At 50.2% G+C, this 15,489-nt stretch overlaps 1 protein-coding gene across 1 annotated transcript in view; it reads left to right on the top strand.

The window, feature by feature from the left end:
- Positions 1-15,489, top strand: part of LOC120026217 (calcium/calmodulin-dependent protein kinase type II subunit beta-like) — a 76,591-nt gene that overhangs the window by 28,333 nt on the left and 32,769 nt on the right. The window contains exons 12-14 of the mRNA XM_038971040.1: positions 1,704-1,746; positions 2,469-2,540; positions 3,982-4,016. Coding sequence (XP_038826968.1) covers positions 1,704-1,746; positions 2,469-2,540; positions 3,982-4,016 — 150 coding nt within the window. The remainder of the gene's footprint in view (positions 1-1,703; positions 1,747-2,468; positions 2,541-3,981; positions 4,017-15,489) is intronic.

Below are 15,489 nucleotides of genomic sequence, written 5' to 3'. Positions count from 1 at the left end.
AGAGCAGAGATGAATGGACAAAGCACTTTACTTAGGCAATGATAATACAGAACACAACCGCGTCACAACACAAATGCCCAAAGAACAAGTGAGGCAGCACAAAGTACAAAACCCAAGTACAAAGTACCGGCTGCCACAAAGCACGGGTATAAAACAAAACCCGGCACAAACCAGCCGGAAGCGTGCCAACCTTGACAATAAACAATACCCCCCACACAGACATGGAGGGAACAGAGGGCTAAATACACATAGTAATGATGATGAGATGAAAACCAGGTGTGCAGGAAAACAAGACAAAACAAATGGAAAATGAAAAGTGGATCGGCGATGGCTAGAAGACCGGTGACGTCGACAGCCGAACAAGGAGAGGAACCGACTTCGGCGGAAGTCGTGACACTTAGTTAGTTAAAGACATGTTACGGAACTTCTACTAAGTATTTTTTAAACCTCCCGCCTTGGGCTGGATGTGTTAATGTGTAGTTCATACATGCATAATATAACCTCAATTAAATCCTAAGTTTGAAAACAACTGTTTTCTCGATGCTGTGTGGTGCCGTTTTCCCTACATTTACCCACACATGGGCCATAGGGATGTGCACAGTTATTAAAATATTGGAACTGACATTAGGATTTGAATAGTTTTTGTCATGAAAAAATATATTATAGGCCTATTAACATTAAAAAAGCTTAAAGTAAATAAAGTAAAAATATCCATGTGATGTTGTTACATACAAGGATATACCACGTCATTTGAAATTATTAATTTAATAACACAACAAACTTTTCAATGTAGTTTATATGACGTGCACGGTCGCTTATTGTTAATGTTGGCCAATCAAAGCGGCAAAGAGGCTCAATGTGTAGCGAGTGGAGTGAGATTTAATTTAATGCAATACAAAATGCATTAAAATTACGGAATTAACAGTTTGAGAAATGAGAAGGAGTAGACTACAACGAGCAACCAACAGGTATGCCGTTGTTTTCTCTGAATGGGATTGGGGAGAAAGTGCCACAATGCCCCAAGAAAGTGCCACAATTAGCCTAGCTAGCTACAATTAGCCTAGCTAGCCACAATCAGCCTAGCTAGTTACAATTAGCCTAGCTAGCTACAATTAGCCTAGCTAGTTACAATTAGCCTAGCTCGCTACAATTAGCCTAGCTAGCCACAATTAGCCTAGCTAGCTACAATCAGCCTAGCTAGTTACATTTAGCCTAGCTCGCTACAATTAGCCTAACTAGCTACAATTAGCCTAGCTAGGATATCCAACAAAACTTCATGGCACTATTCGAATAGTACACTTATTTCAGACCCCCATCCCTAGTGGGCCAGCCCCCTAGCAATTCGAGTTTCAGCCAATGAGCTTCAGCTTCTCACCATTTTTGACAGCTAGCTAGTTAAATAAAGGTTAAATAAATACAAATAAATAAAAAGCTAGCAAGACACACACAGTAGAGTAAGAGAGAGCAGTGGCATGGTGCACATAACTGCACATTGTCGGGGACCACTTTTGGCTAGCGGGGATTACTTTGAGAACTACTGGCTAAAAAGTATGCAAAAGTATCGTAGAATCTCTTTTAATGTTCATTGATGAAATCTTTAACTCTAATAGTATGAGCGGGTTATAAGTGGTCTTCCTGGTGAATGGAAAAGGTCTGTAATAGTCCTCTCTCAATTCAGTTCTCTCTCTCTCTTCTGTCCATAGGGAGCCGTCCTGACTGCTATGCTGGTGACGAGGAATTTCTCTGGTAAATGTGTGTGTCATACATAAACACTTACACGCATGCACACACACGCATGCATGCACGCCACAGACAAACACGTGTGCACACAAACACACACACACACAGACACACACGCACTTGCTCTCTCTCTCTCTCTCTCTCTCTCTCTCTCTCTCTCTCTCTCTCTCTCCACAAGCACCAAAAAAAATAAAATGTCATGAGATGTTGTCATTATCACAAACTGATCTGGTGAAAAGTTTAGTCTCCCATTATGAAGGACTTTACTAAGTTTGATTACAATGGTAAGCTGCATGGATCATAACATGTTCCTGTTCCTCTGGACTAACACTGTGTCTGCCGACCAAGGTAAGAGGGGTGAGAGACTTCTCACTGGAAACAGATGTCACCATTTCATTGGATTTAGGTTAAAAGTTGGGTGAAAGAATCTGAAATTCCCACGTTGATGACGTTGATGACTTTTTACACTTTGATTCAACGTCATCACATAGATTTGTTTTATGTTGAAATGTTTTTGCCCTTGACTCACTTTGATGAAACTTAACTGGGACTTGGGTAATATGACTTCAATCTGGCCTACTCTTCACACTGACACGCTGACACTCTCCTCTCTTCTCTTCCCTCACTCCTTCCCAATTTCTGTCCTTTGCTTTCACTTGCTCTCTGTCTTTCTCTCTGTCTTTCTCTCTCTCTGTCTTTCTCTCTCTCTCTCTCTCTCTCTGTGTCAGTCGGTAGACAGTCTACATCTCCTGCGTCAATCACTACTGTTCCTGCAACTGCTGCTGGGATAGTGGAGCAAGGTATCTTCTTCTATACCTCCTCCTATTACACAATTATACTGTCTCTCCTCTCTTCTTCTTATCTCCTCTCCCTCGCACTATCTTCCTCATCCTTTCCTTTTGTCCTTCCTCTCATGTACCACCTCTCTATCCTCCCTCCCTCCCCCCTCACCTTTCCCTCTCTCCTATCTTTATCCTCCTCTCCCCCCTCTAATGAATGAAGCAGCATACATGGCATGTCTATCTACCCTCCCTTCCTCCCTCCCACCCTCTAACATGCTTTAGTCTTTTGTATCTTTGGGCTGGAGTCCTTTTTTGTTTAACATTTTCTGCCTGTGTTTTGTCCCTCATGAGCAGTGTGTGAGGTGTCTTTGATGTGTGTGAGATACAAGCTGTGGAGAGACAAAGAGATAGATAGAGTATTTTCTGTGTTCAGACTCTTCCAGGCCAAAGCTGAGGATTCTCCTCCCACTCAAAAGTTCTGTGTTGCTATGGTGATTAATCAGTGTCAGCACCAGAGCTTCCGGTGTTCTCACCTCTCTATCTCTCTCTCTCTCTCACTCTCTCACGCTCTCTCACTTTCACTCTGGTTATTAATACAGAATACAGAAACATTCATAAACCTTCCTGCAAGCATTTATGAGTGTGTGCGTGTTTGATCAGTTTATATTGTAATGTGTTTGTGTATCATCATTTGCATGGCTCTCCATACTGAATTATATTCCGGTATTATTGTCCTGGTGAGGAATCCCCTAATATTAATCTGAATGAATCCCACCTGCCTCAGAGATGAACAAAACCATTATTATACACCTGCTTCTCCATTTCATATTCCACTACACTTTCACCTCTAATCCCCTGTGTGTGTGTGTGTGTGTGTGTGTGTGTGTGTGTGTGTGTGTGTGTGTGTGTGTGTGTGTGTGTGTGTGTGTGTGTGTGTGTGTGTGTGTGTGTGTGTGTGTGTGTGTGTGTGTGCTATCCCTGATGGACTGTGCTGATCCCTTGCTTTGGGCAGTGGTTCAGGGTTAATGAGTGTCAGTTGGATAGAGGTTTTTGTGCATGTGTGTGTATGTGCGTGTGTGTGTGTGTGTGGTGGGGTGGGGTGGGTATGAGAGATAGTTACAGTACTAAGTAGATCACTGTTGTCACAGTGAGAATGTGTGTGTGTGCGATTCTAAAAGTTTTAGAGTGTGCTCGTTTGTAAGGGTTTACAGTAGTTTGTGTGTGTATGAGCTTTAGTGGGTGTGTTGGCACTGTTTAGAGTTTGGCGTTTCAGTGTGTTCGCTTTCGAGAGTTCTGTGTGCGTGAGAGAGGGTTTAGTTAGTTTAGTGTGTGTGTTAGCTAGCTTGGGGTTAGCTAGGTGTCGACACTTGTGCGTGTGTGTGTGAGGTGTGTTTTAGCAATAGAGTGTGTATGATGACTACTCTACCCTCTGAGAGTGTCTTCTCAATTTCCTTGGCAGCCAAGAGTCTCCTCAACAAGAAGGCTGACGTCAAGGTAAGATACATTAACACGTGTATCCTCCCCTCTCATCTCTCTTCTCTCTTCTCTTCTCCTCTCTCTTCTCTTCTCTTCTCATCTCTCTTCTCCTCTCTCTTCTCATCTCTCTTCTCTCTTCTCATCTCTCTTCTCATCTCTCTTCTCCTCTCTCTTCTCTCTCATCTCTCTTCTCTTCTCATCTCTCTTCTCATCTCTCTTCTCTCTTCTCTTCTCTTCTCATCTCTCTTCTCTCTTCTCATCTCTCTTCTCTCTTCTCTTCTCATCTCTCTTCTCTCTTCTCTTCTCATCTCTCTTCTCTCTTCTCTCTTCTCTTCTCATCTCTCTTTTCTCTTCTCATCTCTCTTCTCTCTTCTCTTCTCATCTCTCTTCTCTTCTGTCTTCTCATCTCTCTTCTCTTCTCATCTCTCTTCTCCTCTCTCTTCTCATCTATCTTCTCTCTCTTCTCATCTATCTTCTCTCTCTTCTTCTCTCCCACCTCCTACAATTGGCAGTGTTATGTGGTGTTGTATGGTGTCGTGTTGTGTTGTGTTTTGTGGGCATGCTGTTTGGGTGTGAGTGCGTGTTTATTATTGCTCGTTGTGTACACTGCGTGCTGTCTGTGTCAGCTGTGTGTGTGTGTGTGTGTAGCCTATTAGTCTGACTGTCCAGCGTAGTCTGATGCATTGTAGCTTCAGTTACTCTAGCTATGTAGTTAAAATGTTCTATTCATGTGTACTGTCAGCGGTCAAACCCACCATAGATATAACATACGCTGTTCTATAGACCTCTATGGGTCAAACCCTCAGGACAGCAATGGATGTGTACAGTAGACTCCAATAGTCATGTTTATGGTAAGATTTGGTTGTTTATGGTAAGGTTTGGTTGTTTATGGTAGGGTTTGGTTGTTTATGGTAAGGTTTGGTTGTTTATGGTCAAATGTGATTGTTTATAGTAAGGTTTGGTTGTTTATGGTAAGGTTTGGTTGTTTATGGTAACATTTGATTGTTTATAGAAAGGTTTGGTTGTTTGTAGTAAGGTTTGATTGTTTATGGTAAGGTTTGGTTGTTTATAGTAAGGTTTGGTTGTTTATGGTAAGGTTTGGTTGTTTATAGTAAGGTTTGGTTGTTTATGGTAGGGTTTGGTTGTTTATAGTAAGGTTTGGTTGTTTATGGTAAGGTTTGGTTGTTTATAGTAAGGTTTGGTTGTTTATGGTAGGGTTTGGTTGTTTATGGTAAAATGCGATTGTTTATAGTAAGGTTTGGTTGTTTATGGTAAGGTTTGGTTGTTTATGGTAAGGTTTGGTTGTTTATGGTAAGGTTTGGTTGTTTATGGTAAGGTTTGGTTGTTTATGGTAAGGTTTGGTTGTTTATGGTAAGGTTTGGTTGTTTATGGTAGGGTTTGGTTGTTTATAGTAAGGTTTGGTTGTTTATGGTAAGGTTTGGTTGTTTATGGTAAGGTTTGGTTGTTTATGGTAAGATTTGGTTGTTTATGGTAAGGTTTGGTTGTTTATGGTAAGGTTTGGTTGTTTATGGTAAGGTTTGGTTGTTTATGGTAAGGTTTGGTTGTTTATGGTAAGGTTTGGTTGTTTATGCCTAACAGAGGTTTTCATCTCTCCATCTTCCTCCCTCTATTTCTCCTCCCTTCATCTTTCCCTTTCTGTACCCTCCTCCCATCGTCCATCCCTCTCTCTCTCTGGCTGGCACGGTGCTAATCTCAGATTATTTCTCTCCACATGATTAATCTGTCGTTACGTAATCTCACTCTGCACAACCCTCCGCTTCCCCCTTCTCTCTCTCTCTCTCTCTCTCTCTCTCCTCTCCTCTCCTCTCTCTCTCTCTCTCTCTTCCTCTCTCTCTCTCTCTCTCTCTGTTCCTCTCCTGTCTGCACTTTGCAAACAACACTGGAGCTATTTTGGTTCAAAACACAAGCACACACACACACACACATGTGTTGAGTGGTGAGAGAAAGGGAGGAGATACTGATGAGAGATGGAGAAAGGGATGAGACAGATATATATATAATATAATATAGTGTTACTGTAGTGCTCTATACTCACCACAAGCCCAGATGTCTACAGGTTTACCATAAGCCTCCTTCCTCAGTACCTCTGGAGATAGGTAGCCTGGGGTACCTGCAAAACCTATGTATATACACACACACACAGTGGTTAAGCTGTATGACTGCAGTCATAGGCCGAGGATGATATATAACATGATGATGGATGTAGTCCAACACAGAAGACAAAACAATGTGTAGAAACCGATTCCACTGTCGGTCTACTATTTTGTTGGAAACTGTAAATATAATCAACAATGTAATTTTAACAAAAATAAATCTATGAAACTGAAATGGAAAGCTGAACTGGGGAGTCCTGCTGTACAAATTGTTGTTTTTAACAGGTTATTGGCTATTTATGTTTAAGCTAAATAGGTTTTTTACATGATTTATGTTTTATTTATTTATTTACATTTGCAATGTAAATGATGTAATCTAACTGACTATGATGCAATAAAAAAGTATTCTAATTGGATAAATTCTATTTGATCTAATATGACATAACAAACAAGGGGGTTCCAACGCCTGAAATCTTGTTCTTTTGAGCAACCATCAATCAACAGCCCCGTCTTCCCAGAGCGAGACATCCCCCAGGTCACCTGGCCGACTATGCAGTCTCTCACCAAGAACAACGCCTGTCCACAACGCAGCCACTCCTCTGACCAGGACCATGGAGTAATTGAGCGGACATCCTATCAGAAAGAAGTGTATCCTGTTCCAGATATAGCGCCCGCTCGTTGGTGAGCCGCTTCCCAGCCCTTTCTCATTTCCAAGCAGCTATGTTGGAGGAAAGAATGAAGCTCATGAAGATTGCTGAGCTACATTGTCAAATACAGGAAGATCACAATGTTTACGTAGTGTGTCAACGCCTAGCAGCCAAAGCCAGAGAGGCTCAGCGGGCAACAGGAAGAAGCTCAGTGTCGACAGGAAGAAGCTCAGTGTCGACAGGAAGAAGCTCAGTGTCGACAGGAAGAAGCTCAGTGTCGACAGGAAGAAGCTCAGCGTCGACAGGAAGAAGCTCAGTGTCGACAGGAAGAAGCTCAGCGTCGACAGGAAGAAGCTCAGCGTCGACAGGAAGAAGCTCACCAGGCCTGTGAAGCAATAGTCAAACAACTGGGCAGGCGGCGGCCGTGAAAGCAAACAGAATGAGCTACAGGTAGCCAAACTCGTCACATCCTTCCTTAAAGAGAAGAGGAAGATGTTGTTACCCCTAGAGCCCCGACGTGTCATGAGCTAGACAACCACCAGAGGAGCCAAAGAGAAGAAGCTCTGCACCTTCGTCTCCCTCCATGGTACCCTGGACCAGCGCCCAAGCGTCCACAGGCTGATCCAGCATGGCTGTTTTAGCACCCGCATTTCCGCAACCAACTCCAGCTCCCGTGGTTCAACAACCCACTCCAGCTCCCGTGGTTCAACAACCAACTCCAGCTCCCGTGGTTCAACAACCAACTCCAGCTCCCGTGGTTCAACAACTCACTCCAGCTCCCGTGGTTCAACAACCCACTCCAGCTCCCGTGGTTCAACAACCCACTCCAGCTCCCGTGGTTCAACAACCCACTCCAGCTCCCGTGGTTCAACAACCCACTCCAGCTCCCGTGGTTCTACAAATCAATACAAATCATGACAAAAACAAAGTGATTAACCAGTCATAACTAGCCAATGGCAATGCAGATTGCCATTGGCTAGTTATTGGCTAAATACATATAATTTGTCCAACAAGGTTTGGGTCATTTCCATTTCAATTCCATTTTAATGATGCACTGTTTATTATTAACGTCTAATGAAAAAGGAAATTGACACAGATTTATTCTGAATATCTATCCATAAAGGATAGATATTCAGCTCCCGTGGTTCAACAACTCACTCCAGCTCCCGTGGTTCAACAACCCATTCCAGCTCCCGTGGCTCAACACCCTGCTTCAGCTCCCATGGTTCAACAACCCACTCCAGCTCCCGTGGTTCAACAACTCACTCCAGCTCCCGTGGTTCAACAACTCACTCCAGCTCCCGTGGTTCAACAACCAACTCCAGCTCCCGTGGTTCAACAACCAACTCCAGCTCCCGTGGTTCAACAACTCACTCCAGCTCCCGTGGTTCAACAACCCACTCCAGCTCCCGTGGTTCAACAACCCACTCCAGCTCCCGTGGTTCAACAACCCACTCCAGCTCCCGTGGTTCAACAACCCACTCCAGCTCCCGTGGTTCAACAACCCACTCCAGCTCCCGTGGTTCAACAACCCACTCCAGCTCCCGTGGTTCAACAACCCACTCCAGCTCCCGTGTTTCAACACCCACTCCAGCTCCCGTGGTTCAACACCCACTCCGCTCCCGTGGTTCAACAACCCACTCCAGCTCCCGTGGTTCAACAACCCACTCCAGCTCCCGTGGTTCAACAACTCACTCCAGCTCCCGTGGTTCAACAACTCACTCCAGCTCCCGTGGTTCAACACCCTGCTTCAGCTCCCGTGGTTCAACACCCTGCTTCAGCTCCCATGGTTCAACAACCCACTCCAGCTCCCGTGGTTCAACAACCCACTCCAGCTCCCGTGGTTCAACAACTCACTCCAGCTCCCGTGGTTCAACACCCTGCTTCAGCTCCCGTGGTTCAACACCCTGCTTCAGCTCCCGTGGTTCAACAACCCACTCCAGCTCCCGTGGTTCAACACCCTGCTTCAGCTCCCGTGGTTCAACACCCTGCTTCAGCTCCCGTGGTTCAACAACCCACTCCAGCTCCCGTGGTTCAACAACCCACTCCAGCTCCTGTGGTTCAACACCCTGCTTCAGCTCCCGTGGTTCCTCACACTGCTCCAGCTCCAGTGGTTCTGCACCCAGCTCCACCATCAGAAGTGTCACATCCTTTTCCAGGATCGCCACCATACCCAGTTCCAGTAGCACCCTACTTCCCTCCGGGTTACCCAGTTCCAGTAGCACCCTACTTCCCTCCGGGTTACCCAGTTCCAGTAGCACCCTACTTCCCTCCGGGTTACCCAGTTCCAGTAGCACCCTACTTCCCTCCGGGTTACCCAGTTCCAGTAGCACCATACTTCCCTCCGGGTTACCCAGTTCCAGTATCACCCTACTTCCCTCCGGGTTACCCAGTTCCAGTAGCACCCTACTACCCTCCGGGTTACCCAGTTCCAGTAGCACCCTACTTCCCTCCGGGTTACCCCGTTCCAGGAGAACACTACTTCTCTCCGGGTTTAGGCGTGCCCTATCCCAATCCAGCAGCACCATACCCTGCTCCTCACCAGATTGCACCCTGTCCTGCACCTGCTTTGCCACTTGGCAAGTAACAGCTGATTGCCTCATCATCTCAAAGCCATCGTTGCCCCATTTCGAGAGCGGCAAAGAGAGTGACTTCGCCCTCCTCAAAATTGCCCTGGACGACATGATGAACAATCACAGACACCTGAATGAGCGGTATAAGTATCAAGTGCTTCTTGGACACCTGAAACTTCCAAGTGCACTCCAGCTCGCCAAGGCCTACATGCATGACCCAAGACCTTATACTGCAGCCTTACAAACCTTGCAGGATAAGTACGGTCAGCCCCGCAGGATAAGTACGGTCAGCCCCGCAGGATAAGTTCGGTCAGCCCCGCAGGATAAGTACGGTCAGCCCGCAGGTAAGCACGGTCAGCTCTGCAGAAGTACGTCGCCACGCAGGATAAGTACGGTCAGCTCTGCAGGATAAGTACGGTCAGCCCCGCAGGATAAGCACGGTCAGCTCTGCAGGATAAGTACGGTCAGCCCCGCAGGATAAGTACGGTCAGCTCTGCAGGATAAGTACGGTCAGCTCTGCAGGATAAGCACGGTCAGCTCTGCAGGATAAGTACGGTCAGCCCCGCAGGATAAGTACGGTCAGCTCTGCAGGATAAGCACGGTCAGCTCTGCAGGATAAGTACGGTCAGCCCCGCTGGATAAGTACGGTCAGCTCTGCAGGATAAGTACGTCATCCCCGCAGGATAATACGGTCACTCTGCAGGATAAGTACGGTCAGCCGCAGATAACGGTCGCCCCGCTGGATAAGTACGGTCAGCCCCGCAGGATAAGTCAGCCCCGCTGGATAAGAAAGGTCAGCCCCGCTGGATAAGTCAGCCCCGCTGGATAAGTACGGTCAGCCCCGCTGGATAAGTACGGTCAGCCCCGCAGGATAAGTACGGTCAGCTCTGCAGGATAAGTACGGTCAGCCCCGCAGGATAAGCACGGTCAGCTCTGCAGGATAAGTACGGTCAGCCCCGCTGGATAAGTACGGTCAGCTCTGCAGGATAAGTACGGTCAGCCCCGCAGGATAAGTACGGTCAGCTCTGCAGGATAAGTACGGTCAGCCCCGCAGGATAAGTACGGTCAGCCCCGCTGATAGTACGGTCAGCTCGCAGATAAGTACGTCAGCCCCGCGGATAAGTCAGCCCCGCTGGATAAGTACGGTCAGCCCGCTGGGATAAGTCAGCCCGCTGGATAAGTACGGTCAGCCCCGCTGGATAGTACGTCAGCTGGATAAGACGGTCAGCCCCGCTGGATAAGTACGGTCAGCTCTGCAGGATAAGTACGGTCAGCCCCGCAGGATAAGTCAGCCCCGCTGGATAAGTACGGTCAGCCCCGCTGGATAAGTACGGTCAGCCCCGCTGGATAAGTCAGCCCCGCTGGATAAGTACGGTCAGCCCCGCTGGATAAGTACGGTCAGCCCCGCAGGATAAGTACGGTCAGCTCTGCAGGATAAGTACGGTCAGCTCTGCAGGATAAGTACGGTCAGCTCTGCAGGATAAGTACGGTCAGCCCCGCAGGATAAGTACGGTCAGCTCTACAGGATAAGTACGGTCAGCCCCGCAGGATAAGTACGGTCAGCCCCGCAGGATAAGTCAGCCCCGCTGGATAAGTACGGTCGCCCCGCTGATAAGTCAGCCCCGCTGGATAAGTACGGTCCAGCCCCGCTGATAGTACGGTCAGCCCGCTGGATAAGTACGTCAGCCCCGCTGGATAAGTACGGTCAGCCCCGCTGGATAAGTACGGTCAGCCCCGCTGGATAAGTACGGTCAGCCCCGCAGGATAAGTACGGTCAGCCCCGCAGGATAAGTACGGTCAGCCCCGCAGGATAAGTTCGGTCAGCCCCGCAGGATAAGTACAGTCAGCCCCGCAGGATAAGTACGGTCAGCCCCGCAGGATAAGTACGGTCAGCCCCGCAGGATAAGTACGGTCAGCTCTGCAGGATAAGTACGGTCAGCCCCGCAGGATAAGCACGGTCAGCTCTGCAGGATAAGTACGGTCAGCTCTGCAGGATAAGTACGGTCAGCTCTGCAGGATAAGTACGGTCAGCCCCGCTGGATAAGTACGGTCAGCTCTGCAGGATAAGTACGGTCAGCCCCGCAGGATAAGTACGGTCAGCTCTGCAGGATAAGTACGGTCAGCCCCGCAGGATAAGTACGGTCAGCCCCGCTGGATAAGTACGGTCAGCTCTGCAGGATAAGTCAGCCCCGCTGGATAAGTACGTCAGCCCCGCTGGATAAGTCGCCCGCTGGTAAGTACGGTCAGCCCCGCTGGATAAGTCGGTCAGCCCCGCTGGATAAGTACGGTCAGCTCTGCAGGATAAGTACGGTCAGCCCCGCAGGATAAGTCAGCCCCGCTGGATAAGTACGGTCAGCCCCGCAGGATAAGTACGGTCAGCTCTGCAGGATAAGTACGGTCAGCTCTGCAGGATAAGTACGGTCAGCTCTGCAGGATAAGTACGGTCAGCCCGCAGGATAAGTACGGTCAGCTCTGCAGGATAAGTACGGTCAGCCCCGCAGGATAAGTACGGTCAGCCCCGCAGGATAAGTCAGCCCCGCTGGATAAGTACGGTCAGCCCCGCTGGATAAGTCAGCCCCGCTGGATAAGTACGGTCAGCCCGCTGGATAAGTACGGTAGCCCCGCTGGATAAGTACGGTCAGCCCCGCTGGATAAGTACGGTCAGCCCCGCTGGATAAGTACGTCAGCCCCGCTGGATAGTACGGTCAGCCCGCTGGATAAGTACGGTCAGCCCCGCTGGATAAGTACGGTCAGCCCCGCAGGATAAGCACGGTCAGCTCTGCAGGATAAGTACGGTCAGCCCCGCAGGATAAGTACGGTCAGCTCTGCAGGATAAGTACGGTCAGCCCCGCAGGATAAGCACGGTCAGCTCTGCAGGATAAGTACGGTCAGCCCCGCAGGATAAGTACGGTCAGCTCTGCAGGATAAGTACGGTCAGCTCTGCAGGATAAGCACGGTCAGCTCTGCAGGATAAGTACGGTCAGCCCGCATGGATAAGTACGGTCAGCTCTGCAGGATAAGACGGTCAGCTCTGCAGGATAAGTACGGTCAGCCCCGCTGGATAAGTACGGTCAGCTCGCGGATAAACGGTCACCCCGCAGGATAAGTACGGTCAGCTCTGCAGGATAAGTACGGTCAGCCCCGCAGGATAAGTACGGTCAGCCCCGCTGGATAAGTACGGTCAGCCCCGCAGGATAAGTCAGCCCCGCTGGATAAGAAAGGTCAGCCCCGCTGGATAAGTCAGCCCCGCTGGATAAGTACGGTCAGCCCCGCTGGATAAGTACGGTCAGCCCCGCAGATAGTACTGTCACTCTGCAGGATAAGTACGGTCAGCCCCGCAGGATAAGCACGGTCAGCTCTGCAGGATAAGTACGGTCAGCCCCGCTGGATAAGTACGGTCAGCTCTGCAGGATAAGTACGGTCAGCCCCGCAGGATAAGTACGGTCAGCTCTGCAGGATAAGTACGGTCAGCCCCGCAGGATAAGTACGGTCCCCCGCTGGATAAGTACGTCAGCTCTGCAGGATAAACGGTCAGCCCGCAGGATAAGTCAGCCCGCTGGATAGTACGTCAGCCCCGCTGGATAAGTCAGCCGCGCTGGATAAGTACGGTCAGCCCCGCTGGATAGTACGTCACCCCCGCTGGATAGTACGGTCAGCCCCGCTGGATAAGTCGGTCAGCTCTGCAGATAAGTACGGTCAGCCCCAGGATAAGTCAGCCCCTCGCTAAGTACGGTCAGCCCGCTGGATAGTACGGTCCCCCGCTGGATAAGTCAGCCCGCTGGATAAGTACGGTCAGCCCGCTGGATAAGTACGGTCACCCCGCATGTAAGACGTCACCTGCAGGATAAGTACGTTCAGCTCTGCAGGATAAGTACGGTCAGCTCTGCAGGATAAGTACGGTCAGCCCCGCAGGATAAGTCCGGTCAGCTCTACAGGATAGTACTGGTCAGCCCCGCAGGATAGTACGGTCAGCCCCGCGGATAGTCGGCCCCGCTGGATAAGTACGGTCAGCCCCGCTGGATAAGTCAGCCCCGCTGGTAAGTAAGTCAGCCCGCCTGATAAGTACGGTCAGCCCGGGATAAGTACGGTCACCCCGCTGGATAAGTACGGTCAGCCCCGCTGGATAGTACGGTCACCCCGCTGATAAGTACGTCAGCCCCGCAGGATAGTACGGTCAGCCCCGCAGGATAAGTACGGTCAGCCCCGCGGATAAGTTCGGTCAGCCCGCAGATAAGTACAGTCAGCCCCGCAGGATAAGTACGGTCAGCCCCGCAGGATAAGTACGGTCAGCCCCGCAGGATAAGTACGGTCAGCTCTGCAGGATAAGTACGGTCAGCCCCGCAGGATAAGCACGGTCAGCTCTGCAGGATAAGTACGGTCAGCTCTGCAGATATTACGGTCAGCTCTGCAGGATAAGTACGGTCAGCCCCGCTGGATAATAGGTCAGCTCTGCAGGATAAGTACGGTCAGCCCCGCAGGATAAGTACGGTCAGCTCTGCAGGATAAGTACGGTTAGCCCCGCAGGATAAGTACGGTCAGCCCCGCTGGATAAGTACGGTCAGCTCTGCAGGATAAGTACGGTCAGCCCCGCAGGATAAGTCAGCCCCGCTGGATAAGTACGGTCAGCCCCGCTGGATAAGTCAGCCCCGCTGGATAAGTACGGTCAGCCCCGCTGGATAAGTACGGTCAGCCCCGCTGGTAAGTACTGTCGCTCTGCAGGATAAGTACGGTCAGCCCCGCAGGATAAGTCAGCCCGCTGGAAGTAGGTCCAGCCCCGCTGGATAAGTACGGTCAGCTCTGCAGGATAAGTACGGTCAGCTCTGCAGGTAAACGGTCGTCGCAGGATAAGTACGGTCAGCCCGCAGGATAGTACGGTCCAGCTCTGCAGGATAAGTACGGTCAGCCCCGCAGGATAAGTACGGTCAGCCCCGCAGGATAAGTCACCCGGATAAGTACGGTCAGCCCCGCTGGATAAGTCAGCCCCGCTGGATAAGTACGGTCAGCCCCGCTGGATAAGTACGGTCAGCCCCGCTGGATAAGTACGGTCAGCCCCGCTGGATAAGTACGGTCAGCCCCGCTGGATAAGTACGGTCAGCCCCGCTGGATAAGTACGGTCAGCCCCCGCTGGATAAGTACGGTCAGCCCCGCAGGATAAGTACGGTCACCCCGCAGGATAAGTACGGTCAGCCCCGCAGGATAATTTCGGTCAGCCCCCAGGATAAGTACGGTCAGCCCCGCTGGATAAAGATTCGATACGGTCAGCCCCCAGGATAAGTCAGCCCCGCTGGATAAGTACGGTCAGCCCGCTGATAGTCGGCCCCGCTGGATAAGTACGGTCAGCCCCGCTGGATAAGTACGGTCAGCCCCGCTGGATAAGTACGGTCAGCCCCGCTGGATAAGTACGGTCAGCTCTGCAGGATAAGTACGGTCAGCCCCGCAGGATAAGTCAGCCCCGCTGGATAAGTACGGTCAGCCCCGCTGGATAAGTACGGTCAGCCCCGCTGATAAGTCAGCCCCCGCTGGATAAGTACGGTCACCCCCTGGATAAGTACGGTCACCCGTGATAAGTACGGTCAGCTCTGCAGGATAAGTACGGTCAGCTCTGCAGGATAAGTACGGTCAGCTCTGCAGGATAAGTACGGTCAGCCCCGCAGGATAAGTACGGTCAGCTCTACAGGATAAGTACGGTCAGCCCCGCAGGATAAGTACGGTCAGCCCCGCAGGATAAGTCAGCCCCGCTGGATAAGTACGGTCAGCCCCGCTGGATAAGTCAGCCCCGCTGGATAAGTACGGTCAGCCCCGCTGGATAAGTACGGTCAGCCCCGCTGGATAAGTACGGTCAGCCCCGCTGGATAAGTACGGTCAGCCCCGCTGGATAGTACGGTCAGCCCCGCTGAATAGTACAGGTCAGCCCCCAGGATAAGTACGGTCAGCCCCGCAGGATAAGTTACGGTCAGCCCCGCAGGAAGTCGTCAGCCCGCAGGATAAGTACGTCAGCCCCGCAGGATAAGTACGTCAGCCCCGCAGGATAAGTACGGTCAGCCCCGCAGGATAGTACGGTCAGCCTGCAGATAAGTACGTCGCCGAAGGATAAGCACGGTCAGCTCTGCAGGATAAGTACGGTCAGCTCTGCAGGATAAGTACGGTCAGCTCTGCA

The sequence above is a fragment of the Salvelinus namaycush genome, chromosome 31 (assembly GCF_016432855.1).
Source record: "Salvelinus namaycush isolate Seneca chromosome 31, SaNama_1.0, whole genome shotgun sequence".
NCBI classification, from domain to species: domain Eukaryota; kingdom Metazoa; phylum Chordata; class Actinopteri; order Salmoniformes; family Salmonidae; genus Salvelinus; species Salvelinus namaycush.
The sequence above is the reverse complement of the archived record's forward strand: the minus strand, read 5'-3'. Positions and strand labels throughout refer to the sequence as shown.